Raw genomic sequence first — 11,778 nt, 5'->3', positions numbered from 1 at the left:
AAGTAAAAATACTTGAAAGTACTAAAGTCGTTTTTTGGGGTATCTGTACTTTACTTTTTATATGTTTGACTTCGCTACATTCCTAAATCAAATGATGTCCTTTTTACTGCATACATTCTCCCTGACACCCAAAAGTACGTGTTACATTTTGAATGCTTAGCAGAACAGGAAAATGGTCTAATTCACACACTTATCAAGAGAACATCCCTGGTCATCCCTACTGCCTCTGATTTGGGGGACCAAGCCCCTGGCTATCTGTACATTTTAAAAACAAGAAAATGATGCCATCTGGTTTGCTTTATATAAAGAAAGTTGATACTTAAGTATATTTTAGCAATTAGATTTACTTTTGATACTTAAGTATATTTAAAATCAAACACTTAGACTTTTACTCAAGTATTATTTTACTGGGTGACTTTAACTTTCACTTGGGTCATTTGGGTCTTCTCTTTTTCCACCACTGCTCATTATAAGACCTGCTTAATAATAATTACATTTACATTTAAGTCATTTAGCAGACGCTCTTAAAATAAGTACCCTTCACAATGTAAGGAAACATTATCCACCTAAAAAAAAGAGAAACACTTAACACCACTTCGATACAGCTATAACCGGAATTTACTTTATCGTACCAGGTTAGGAGAACTTACACAGCTGGTTAGAATTAACGGAAAAGGTTAGGAGACTGAGGTTAAGGCTCAGAGCGAAAATGCTCTCCTTACCTGCTACTTACAAAAATCACTTCCGGTCGTCGCTGTATCGAAGTGACATGAAAAGAGACCTAGATACCACGGAACCGGAAGTGACCCCTAGAAGATTTTCAGAGCCCAGACATTTTACATGACTGCCTTGTTTTCGTGTTGTTGACATAGGTCTGGGCTGACACACTCAATATTCTGTCTCCATGGTCAAGCTAGGTTGGGTCCAGCCACAATTAACTAATGCTCAAAATCCATTTTCAGCTGGCGCTCAGTGGCATCAACCAATTTTTACTATATCTTTAAGAATCAATATCAATAATTTAAATGATCAAAAATGGCTTAAAATATCAGTGTGATTATGCAGCCCTATAGATCCTCCTCCATAACCCACTACTTCAGAAAAGTGGCATCTGCCATAACCATGGCAACAGACCGAGTGAGTGCCTCATTCAACATGGACGCAGCACACATTGTTTTGTAGTTTGGAAGCAAGTGCAGAATTAGTATTTGTACTCTACCCATAGCTTTCTCTCAAGGCACTGCCTAACATTGTCTTTTGTGGGTTTGTAGTTACTTCAGGGGGTTTATAAGAGGTTTCAGTTTTAGTTTCTATTAGGTAGAGAACCTATCAACTTACGTGTGCTTTGTCTTGTCAAAACATAACCATCCTATTCATCTTGTCATTATGGACATGCCTCACCTTTTCTCCTGGCTACCAATGGTCTCAAACAACTGGCCCTTTGATCACATTTGTAGTTTCTAACCTATTCAGGGGACTTATGTTTGTACCAGGAAAGCAGAAGTTGATTGATATAATGCATGTTCTGAATTAAATCTCATCTGAGAGAACTGAAAGGACATCAATTGAAAGACCCAAGTTGTTGTATTAAAACCTTTATTCCTTGCAGGTTTGGCATCTGTACAGTGAAAAAAAAAACATACAAAAAAATGGAACTACACCATGTATCTAAATTGTAATCTGGAATAGAACAAAAAAAAAGCGCCTTGCTGTGGTTTTCCGTAGTCTATGGGGGCATTGGTCCTCTCATGGGACCTCGAGGTGGGCCGCCGGGGGGCCTCGGTGGCATTGGAGGCCCCCTCTGGAAACCAAACGGAGGTGGACGAGGGGGACCCCCACCGTAGCCTGGTGGGGGCATGGGAGGAGGGGGTCCTCTCATGCCTGGATGCATGGGGTGACCTGTGTGGATGGGGAGAGACGGGACGGGGATTCACACAATGATATATCATCTCAGAGCAAGCAGCACATTTCAACAAGGATATCAAATTAATGTATTTATTTATTGTGTCCCTTTAGATACATTTGTCAAAATGTTTTGAAGCTAAACAGTGTTTGTTTACAACTACATACATTTTGTAAAAGTCCAAAATGGAAGTACCAAATGCTGACTCTAAGAAACAGAATAGTAACATAACCAAAAGTAATGAAATGTTTTGAATGAATCAGGAGTCAGCTAAAAGGCAATTATTCAACTGATAGGAGATTTCAACTCCTATCAGCTTATCCCTAGCCTTGTGAAGACACAGCACTCACCCATGGGATGCCCATAGGGCCCTCTCGGTGGCATGCCCATGTGTGGATGAGGGGGCATGCCGGGGGGTGGAGGTGCCCGGTGCTGGTTGGATCCTGGGGGGCCCGGTGGAGGCACCATACCCGGGGGATGGCCATGAGGATGCATGGGCATCTGGGGCATTCCTGTTGGATATGAACAATATCATTGGTGGTGGGCCTCAGTAGCTTAATTGGTAGAGCATGGCGCTTGCAACACCAGGATAGTGAGTTTGATTCCCGGGAACACCCATATGCAAAATGTATGCATGGATGACTAAGTTGCTTTGGATAAAAGAGTCTGCTAAATGGCATATATTAATGCACCTCATCACACACAATAAGCTCTCTTTCTTTAACCAGAAGTAGCACTAACTTACAATTCCACACACTACAATTACCAAATGTAACAATCTGGGAAAACTTTCCTGACAGTTGTACTCATTACAATGATATGGTCACGGTGAGTGACTTACCCGGGTGCATGCCCTGGTGGAAGGGTGGTGGGCCAGGTGGGGGGCCTGAGCCCCCTCCCTGGGGTCCTGGTGTCCCTGGGGCAGGGGGCATGCCAGGGGGCATACCAGGAGGCATGGATCCGGGGGGTGGCACAGGAGGGAAGGCACCAGGAGGGGGCATGCCTGAAAATGAAGATCCGAGAAAGAGAGAGAAATTGCACATTTTGTAAAGTTGAATTGAAATGAACTTGATGTAGATGTGTTACTGAAGTTATTAGTCAAGTTATTGTGAAGTCAACATAAAACTTTCAAATTGTGAGGAAAATCTATTTTTTTTACATTCTTACAAATCTACAGAGCACAATCTATGGCTAAGCTATACAAGGCAAATAGTGATCCTATCTAAGTACACCCACAAAATACACAAAGGATTTTGGAAGCTGAAATTCTTCTACCCTGGTGCACCCACTTGCACGCACACTTACCAGGCATGGGCATCCCGGCTCCCAGGGTGGTGAGGATAGGGGTCGAGGCAGAGGGGGGAGGCGGTGCATCCGCGAATAGCTGATGCGGCCGATCGGCCTGCGAAAGCGGGTTTTGAGCTGCTAGGAGGCGTTCAGCGGCTGAGCCATGCCGCTCGCCCTTGGAGTCCTTCTTGAAGGCATATGACACTGTAATGGGGCGGTTGCACAGGTACTGGCCGTTCATGGCCTCGATGGCTGCGTCAGAGGCGTCGAAACTGGCAAAGTTGATGAAGGCGTAGCCCTTGGAGTTGCCAGTGTCCGGGTCGCGCATGATCTTGGGCGTCTGGAGTATGACCCCAAAGGCACTGAACGTGTCATAGAGAAGTTTCTCGTCAATCTCCGGGTCTAGGTTACCAATGAAGATGTTTGCGCCCACATCCAGGTTTTTGTTGTGCGCTGAGGCCTTGTTGACACGGATGGGCTTGCCGTATAGTTTAATCATGTTCATAATCTTGATAGCATAGTCCGCATCCTCTTCACTGAGGAACTCAACAAAGCCATAGCCTTAAGGAGCGGGGGGGGGGGGACAGAGCAAAGAACAACATTCAATTATAACTGTTAAAGTCTCTTTCTGATCAGCATTATTGACAGGCTATTTGTCGCTAAAGGAGTCTCCAAATACCACATGACATCAAGTGTGGGGTTTGTATTCATAGCATAGACCTATTCAATTCAATACCATTCATACACTGAACACAAATATAAAGTGTTGGTCCCATGTTTTATGAGCTGAAATAAAAGATACCAGATATGTTCCATAAGCCAAAAAGCTTATTTCTCAAATTTTGTGCATCCCTGTTAGTGAGCATTTCTCCTTTACCAGGATAATCCATCCACCTGACAGGTCTGGAATTTCAAGAAGCTGATTAAACATTATCATCACTACACAAGTGCATCTTGTGCTGTGGACAATAAAAGGCCACTCTAAACTTTGCAGAGTTGTCACCCAACACAATGCCACAGATGTTTCAAGTTTTGAGGGAGCGTGCAATTGGCATGCTGACTGCAGGAATATCCACCAGAGCTGTTGCCAAATCATTTAATGTTCATTTCGCTACCATAAGCCGCCTTTGTTGTTTAGAGAATTTGGCAGAAAGTCCAACTGGCCTCACAACCACAGACCACGTGTAACCATGCCAGCCCAGGACCTCAACTTCCTCCTCTTCACCTGCGGTACCATCTGAGACCACCCACCGGGACAGCTGAGGAAACTGTGGGTTTGCACAACCGAAGAATCTCTGCACAAACTGTCAGAAACAGTCCCATGATATCTCATCTGTGTGCTCGTCATTCTCACCAGGGTCTTTTGCCCGACTTCAGTGGGCAAAAGCTCACCTTTGATGGCCACTGGCACACGTTGGAGGAGTGCGCTCTTCATAGGTGAATTCCGGTTTCAATTGTACCGGGCAACTAGCAAACAGTGTATTTAATGTTGTGTGGGTCGAGCGGTTTGCTGATGGACAGAGTGCCCCCATGATGGATGTGTGGTTATGGTATGGGCAGGCATAAACCATGGACAATGAACACAATTGCATTTTATCGATGGCATTTCAATGCACAGAGATACTGTGACAAGATCCTGAGACCCTTTGACGTGCCGTTCATCCACCGCCATAACCTCATGTTTCAGCATGATAATACTTTATCTCCATCTCCAAAACAAAAAGGTATCTGTGACCAAATCATATCAAAATGTATTGGTCACATACACATGGTTAGCAGATGTTAATGCGAGTGTAGCAACATGCTTGTGCTTCTAGTTCCGACAGTGCAGTAATATCTAACAAGTAATCTTAACAAATTCACAACAACTAACTTATATACATACACACAAATGTAAAGGATGAATAAGACTACGTACATATAAATATACGGATGAGCGATGGCCATGCGGCATAGGCAAGACGCAGTAGATGGTATAGAATACAGTACATACAGTTGAAGTCGGAAGTTTACATACACTTAGGTCGGAGTCAAAAAAACTAATTTTTCAACCACTCCACAAATTTCTTGTTAACAAACTATAGTTTTGGCAAGTCGGTTAGGACTTTGTGCATGACATAAGTAATTTTTCCAACAATTGTTTACAGACAGATTATTTCACTTATAATTCACTGTATCACAATTCTAGTAGGTTAGAAGTTTACATAGACTAAGTTGACTGTGCCTTTAAACAGCTTAGAAAAGTCCTGAAGATTGTCATTTTAGAAGCTCCTGATAGGCTAATTGACATAATTTGAGTCAATTGGAGGTGTCCCTGTGGATGTATTTCAAGGCCTACCTATAAATTCAGTTCCTCTTCGCTTGACATCATGGGAAAATAAATAAAAAATAGCCAAGACCTTAGAAAACAAATTGTAGACCTCCACAAGTTTCCAAATGCCTGAAGGTACCACGTTCATCTGTACAAACAACAGTATGCAAGTATAAACACCATATGACCACGCAGTCATCATACCGCTCAGGAAGGAGACGCTTTCTGTCTCCTGGAGATGAATGTACTTTGGTGCGAAAAGTGCAAATCAATCCCAAAACAGCAGCAAAGGACCTTGTGAACATGCTGGAGGAAACAGAGACAAAAGTATCTATATCCACAGTAAAAACGAGTCCTATATCGACATAACCTGAAAGGCCGCTCAGCAAGGAAGAAGCCACTGTTCCAAAACTGCCATAAAATAGCCAGACTACAGTTTGCAGCTGCACATGGGGACAAAGATTGTACTTGTGGAGAAATGTCCTCTGGTCTGATGAAACAAAAATAGAACAGTTTGGCCATAATGACCATCATTATGTTTGGAGGAAAAAGAGGGACACTTGCCAGCTGAAGAACACCATCCCAACCGTGAAGCACGGGGGTGGCAGCATCATGTTGTGGGGGTGCTTTGCTGCAGGAGGGACTGGTGCAATTCACAAAATAGATGGCATCACAAGGAAGGACAATTATGTGGATATATTGGAGCAACATCTCAAGACAGTCAGGAAGTTAAAGTTGGGTTGCAAATGGTTCGTCCAAATGGACAATGACCCCAAGCATACTTCCAAAGTTGAGGCAAAATGGCTTAAGGACAACAAAGTCAAGGTATTGGAGTTGCCATCACAAAGCCCTGACCTCAATCCTATAGAACATTTCTGGGCAGAACTGAAAAATCATCTGTGAGCAAGAAGGCCAACAAACCTGACTCAGTTACACCAACTCTGTAAGGAGGAATGGGCCAAAATTCACCCAACTTATTGTGGGAAGCTTGTGGAAGGCTACCCGAAACATTTAACCCAAGTTAAACAATTTAAAAAGGCAATGCTACCAAATACTAATTGAGTGTACGTAAACTTCTGACCCACTGGCAATGTGATGAAATAAATAAAAGCTGAAATAAATACTATTATTCTGAAATTTCACATTCTTAAAATAATGTTGTGATCCTAACTGACCTAAGACAGCACATTTTTACTAGGATTAAATGTTAGGAATTGTGAAAAACTGAGTTTAAATGTATTTGGCTAAGGTGTATGTACATATGAGATGAGTAATGTAGGATATGTAAACATTATTAAAGTGGCGTTATTTAAAGTGACTAGTGACACCTTTATTAAATCCATTTAATAAAGTGGCCAGAGATTTGAGTCTGTATGTTGGCAGCAGCCTCTCTACGTTAGTGATGGCTGTTTTACAGTCTGATGGCCTTGAGATAAAAGCTGTTTTTCAGTCTCTCGGTCCCAGCTTTAATGCACCTGTACTGACCTCACCTTATGGATGATAGTGGGGTGAACAGGCAGTGGTTCGGGTGGTTGTTGTCCTTGATGATCTTTTTGGCCTTCCTGTGACATCGGGTTCTGTAGGTGTCCTGGAGAGTAGGCAATTTGCTCCCGGTGATGTGTTGTGCAGTACCCTCTGGAGAGCCTTGTGGTTGAGGGCAGTGCAGTTGTCGTACCAGGTGGCGATACAGCCTGACAGGATGCTCTCGATTGAGCATCTGTAAAAGTTTGTGAGTGTTTTAAGTGAAGTCAAATTTCTTCAGCCTCCTGAGGTTGAAGAGGCGCTGGTGCGCCTTCTTCACCACGCTGTCTGTGTGAGTGGACCATTTCAGTTTGTCCGTGATGTGTAGGAACTAAAAACTTTCCACCTTCTCCACTGCTGTCCCATCGATGTGGATGGGGTGCTCCCTCTGCTGTTTCCTGAAGTCCACGATCATCTCCTTTATTTTGTTGACAATGAGTGAGAGATTATTCTACTGACATCACACTCCAAGGGACCTCACCTCCTCCCTGTAGGCCATCTCATCATTGTTGGTAATCAAGCCTACCACTGCAGTGTTGTCTGCTAACTTGATTGAGTTGGAGACGTGCATGGCCACACAGTCAGGGTGAACAGGGAGTACAGGAAAGGGCTGAGAACGCACCCTTGTGGGGCCCCAGTATTGAGGATCAGCGTGGTGGAGATGTTTCCTACTTTCACCATCTGGGGGGACCCATCAGAAAGTTCAGGACCCAGTTGAACAAAGCGGAGTCGAGACCCAGGGTCGAGCTTACTGACGGGTTTGGAGGGAACTATGGTGTTAAATGCTAAGCTGTAATCAATGAAGAGCATTCCTACATAGGTATTCCTCTTGTCCAGATGGGATAGGGCAGTGTGCAGTGTAATGGTGATTGTGTCGTCTGTGGACCTATTGGGGCAGTAAGCAAATTGGAGTGGGTCTGGGGTATCAGGTAGGGTGGAGGTGATATGATCCTTGACTAGTCTCTCAAAGCACTTCATGATGACAGAAGTGAGTGCTACAGGGTGATAGTTAGTTACCTTAGCTTCTGCATATCTGTGTTCCCAGTCATGAAATCAATTGATTAGGGCCTAATGCATTTATTTAAAATGGTCTGATTTCCTTATATGAACTGTAACTCAGTAAAATCTTTGAAATGGTTGCATGTTGTGTTTATATTTTTGTTCAGTGTAATTAAGCAGAATTCTGCATTTTTCACAAAAGATAAAACATAACAAATATTGTGCTGTGTATTGTAAACGCAGACCACAAAATGTTCCTATTGTAATTTCTGCTCGGCATCAGACATATTTTGTGCTTCAGTTGCACTTCTCTAATTGGATGAGAATTCACCAAAGGGCATCTCTGATAAAATGCAAGATTAACTTCAAGCAAAACATTAGGAAATGTAGCTGGGATGCAATCTTTCGATGATTAACATAAATAGGACGGCCATGCATCATTTAAGCAAAAAAATACCTTGCTTTTTCATTGTAAGCTCATTTACTTGTATGGCTGCTAGTCAAACAGCGTTGCACTTCTGTCGTCATATGATGAACATTAAGCCATTTTCTACCAAATGTGTTGCACTAATGTGTTATCTGAAATACAACTTTTAATATAAAACGCAGGTGAAAAGGTTTAATATGCAGATTTTTGTATGGTCTGCGTATTGAAAATGTAGATATCTGAATTCTAACACAAGCCCTGAATACTACCAGGAGCAATTTGTGTCAGTGTTTATAATCTACAATGATCTGTCTTTTTTGTATAGGTTATTTCTACACAGTTCCTATTTGCAAACATGAGTTTGCCACCTCACCACATTTTATTGGTCTTACCTATGGTAGAATGTGTCAGTTTTGTTTCAAATGTGTGGTTTATGAGTGTGTTACTTACCTTGGTGTTGTCCCGTGACTCTGTCTTTGGGCATGTGTGTGTTGACCACAGGCCCAGCCTGTAGGAAGAGCTCCCACAGCAGTGGCTCTGCCACTTTCTCATCCAGACCCCCCACATAAACGGTGGCATCTAAAGTGATCGAGAGCAAAACCACAGTTGTATTTAACTAGGTAAGTTAGTTAAGAACAAATGATTATTTACAATGATGGCCTACCAAAAGGCCTCCTGCGGGGACAGGGGCCTGGGATTAAACATTCAAAAAATAAATACAATATAAATATAGAACAAAACACACATCACTACATAAAGACAGACCTAAAGACAACAACATTGCAAGGCAATAACACATGACAAAACAGCATGGTAGCAATAACATAACATGGTTGTTAAGTGGATGTGTATAAACCCAAACAGAAGACCTTGCCATACGAGATATTTCAAGTTGCATGAAATTACTAATGTTACCTGTTTTTAGCAACACCTTCCCCATGTACATAATCGGTTCCTATTACATTACCGAGCAATGCACAAGAAAGCTGTAAATCTACTCTTTTTACATCCTGTCTGTGGTGGTTCACTAGCACAAACCCTGCAAAATGGGCAGTGTTGCCAAAGACAGGGAATAGAAGTGGCAGGCAGCCCAGTGTTAAGAGTGTTGGGCCAGTACCCGAAAGTTCGCTGATTCTAATCCCAAAGCCGACTAGGTGAAAAATCTGTCAATATGCCCTTGAACAAGGCACTTGACCCTAATTGCTCCAGGGGCACTTTATTGCTGTGGCTTACCCTGTAAATCAACACCGTTTTACATATAATTTCCTGAAATTCTACAGATTATTGCCATAGGGTGGAGAGAAATGCTTGCAGTTTTTTAAAATATGATATCTGAGTGAGACTGACTAACAAAGTCAATGGGGACCCCCCAGGCTCTGATTCGACCTTGATTACTAACGTAAACTCACGTAAACTTGTACATCGCCTTGGTCCGTAGAATTGCCCTTATTTTAGCGCCCCAAAAACATAATACTTCCAGATCAACTGTAATGTCAATACCATTGTAAAGCACAATTTCTCCCCTTCCCAACAGAATCAATTACATGACCTAAACACTGCCCGTTTCTGCATAATTCAAGCAGGCATTGAGTCTTGAATTAGTCGGGAGACGGTCTTTTTAAAAATGGTGGGTAGGGAAGCGAAACTAATGCATGATAGCGAGAAGGAGAGATGTTGTGTGGGAAAATGGCTTTTTTTTCACTCGATCTGTCCAACTTATCACCTCTAAAATGTAAATAAAACACTATAGAGTTTATATAATGTGTCATTGCATACCTATCTGAAGGTTTGTGTCGAATTTGAATCAGGCTTTTGGGGCTGTGCTAAAGTGATCTTAGAAGTAAACAGCGGCTTTGAGAAAGATGATCGCATGCAATGATGACGGAAAAAATGACTAGGTATCCCCCCTTACCCCTGTCACTGTCCATTTCTTGTTTTTAAAGAATGATAGAAGTGCTACACCTGGTGGAGAGAGATTGTAAGACAGAAATAGTTGCTTTATGCGTACTGTACGTTACGACATGCCACATCAAGATGTGACGGAGGGTCCGTTTTTTCAACTTTTCTCCAATACTATAGAGCCATTACCATGTCGATCAACGCATGAATAGAAACCTAGTTCACACCCCCGATTTTGAAGTTAACGTAGTCCCATTAGTTTTCTTTGTAGCCTCGTTTGAATGTTGTGGTTGCGCACATTTGTTACGGAATGGGGTGAGTTTATGTTACAGCTTTAGATTGGTAACTTCGTTTAGCATCCAGCTATCTAAAATAAAATCTATACTGACATAGGCTAATTGAGTGACTATCAGTGATTTACATAAGAGAAACTGATGCACAACCACATTTCAAATTTGCATCTTGCGTATTCGACTTATATTTCTTGTGGAAGTTGATAAATGACACCTTTGGACATGGCAAAATAATGTCCTACAGCCACAGACAAAGCGTTTAAAATGCATAGAATTCTCTATCAGGATCCATATTTTTGTATTTTTAAGGTAAAGGACACCTGGACTTATAGTTAATGCCTTTCGGAATACACAACACTAAATATGAATCCAAAAATTCCCGGGGATCTAAAATGAACCGTATACTAGGAATGACCCAGCTAGCTACTCATTCATAGCCCGGCAGACACCTAGACAAATCTGACGAGTCCGACATTAAAATACATGGCTAGCGATATTTCCATGTAATGTCCTGTATCTGTATTTTCATGTCATGTCTATGTATCTAAATAGCTAGCTTGTTAGATAGATATGGCAAACGTTGGCTAGTAAACGAGAATGAAGCTAGCTAGCTTCGTTTGGCAATGGAATGCAGTCACACACGCAAGGGGATATGGTTAACTACTTAATTTAGCTAGTGTTCAAGCCATGCGTTCAAATGTGATTGAAACTACCCGTATGGCTACATTTGATGAAATTCATTGTATGTTATAAAGATTTATCTACCTTGGTTTCGTTCCGAAATTGGTCCCGCCGCCATGTTAAATCCGGCGTGAGGGCACCGTTATGTTCATCTGCTGGGCAAGGTACTTAGCCGACAAAACCAAAGAACGCGATTAGATAAAGTCGCCCTCTGGTGGCGGGCTGTCTATAACGGTGAGCTCTCGTTCAATATGCAGCTGATATCATTGATTTCATGGATATCATAGATTTGCAAACCTGGTGCAATATATTGTGCAATATTTGCCCATTATTCTTTACAAAAATTATTTCAAGTTGGTTGTTGACCATTGCTAAACAGCCATTTTCAAGTCTTGCCATAGACTTTCAAGATGATTTTAGTCAAATCTGTCACTAGTCCACTCAGGAACATTCAATG

At 42.1% G+C, this 11,778-nt stretch overlaps 1 protein-coding gene across 1 annotated transcript; it reads right to left on the bottom strand.

The window, feature by feature from the left end:
• Nucleotides 1-1,582: 1,582 nt before the first annotated feature.
• On the bottom strand, nucleotides 1,583-11,517 carry LOC124013186 (splicing factor 3B subunit 4-like). Its single transcript, XM_046327414.1, has 6 exons — nucleotides 11,406-11,517; nucleotides 8,899-9,027; nucleotides 3,209-3,751; nucleotides 2,745-2,906; nucleotides 2,254-2,415; nucleotides 1,583-1,899 (listed from the first exon to the last, which is right to left on the bottom strand). Exons 1-6 carry the CDS (start codon nucleotides 11,437-11,439, stop codon nucleotides 1,727-1,729), a joined length of 1,203 nt encoding a protein of 400 aa, XP_046183370.1. The 5' UTR covers nucleotides 11,440-11,517; the 3' UTR covers nucleotides 1,583-1,726.
• Nucleotides 11,518-11,778: the final 261 nt, after the last annotated feature.

This window comes from Oncorhynchus gorbuscha, linkage group LG24 (genome assembly GCF_021184085.1).
Source record: "Oncorhynchus gorbuscha isolate QuinsamMale2020 ecotype Even-year linkage group LG24, OgorEven_v1.0, whole genome shotgun sequence".
Lineage (NCBI taxonomy): Eukaryota > Metazoa > Chordata > Actinopteri > Salmoniformes > Salmonidae > Oncorhynchus > Oncorhynchus gorbuscha.
The sequence above is the reverse complement of the archived record's forward strand: the minus strand, read 5'-3'. Positions and strand labels throughout refer to the sequence as shown.

What these genes read in the sequence shown, in the direction of transcription:
- LOC124013186 (XM_046327414.1), bottom strand. Translation starts at nt 11,439, where the DNA reads ATGGCGGCGGGACCAATTTCGGAACGAAACCAAG. An exon ending in AATTTCGGAACGAAACCAAG is followed by an intron (nt 9,028 to 11,405) that starts GTAGATAAATCT and finishes CGATCACTTTAG; the next exon opens with ATGCCACCGTTTATGTGGGG. An exon ending in CCACCAGGGCATGCACCCGG is followed by an intron (nt 2,416 to 2,744) that starts GTAAGTCACTCA and finishes CATATCCAACAG; the next exon opens with GAATGCCCCAGATGCCCATG.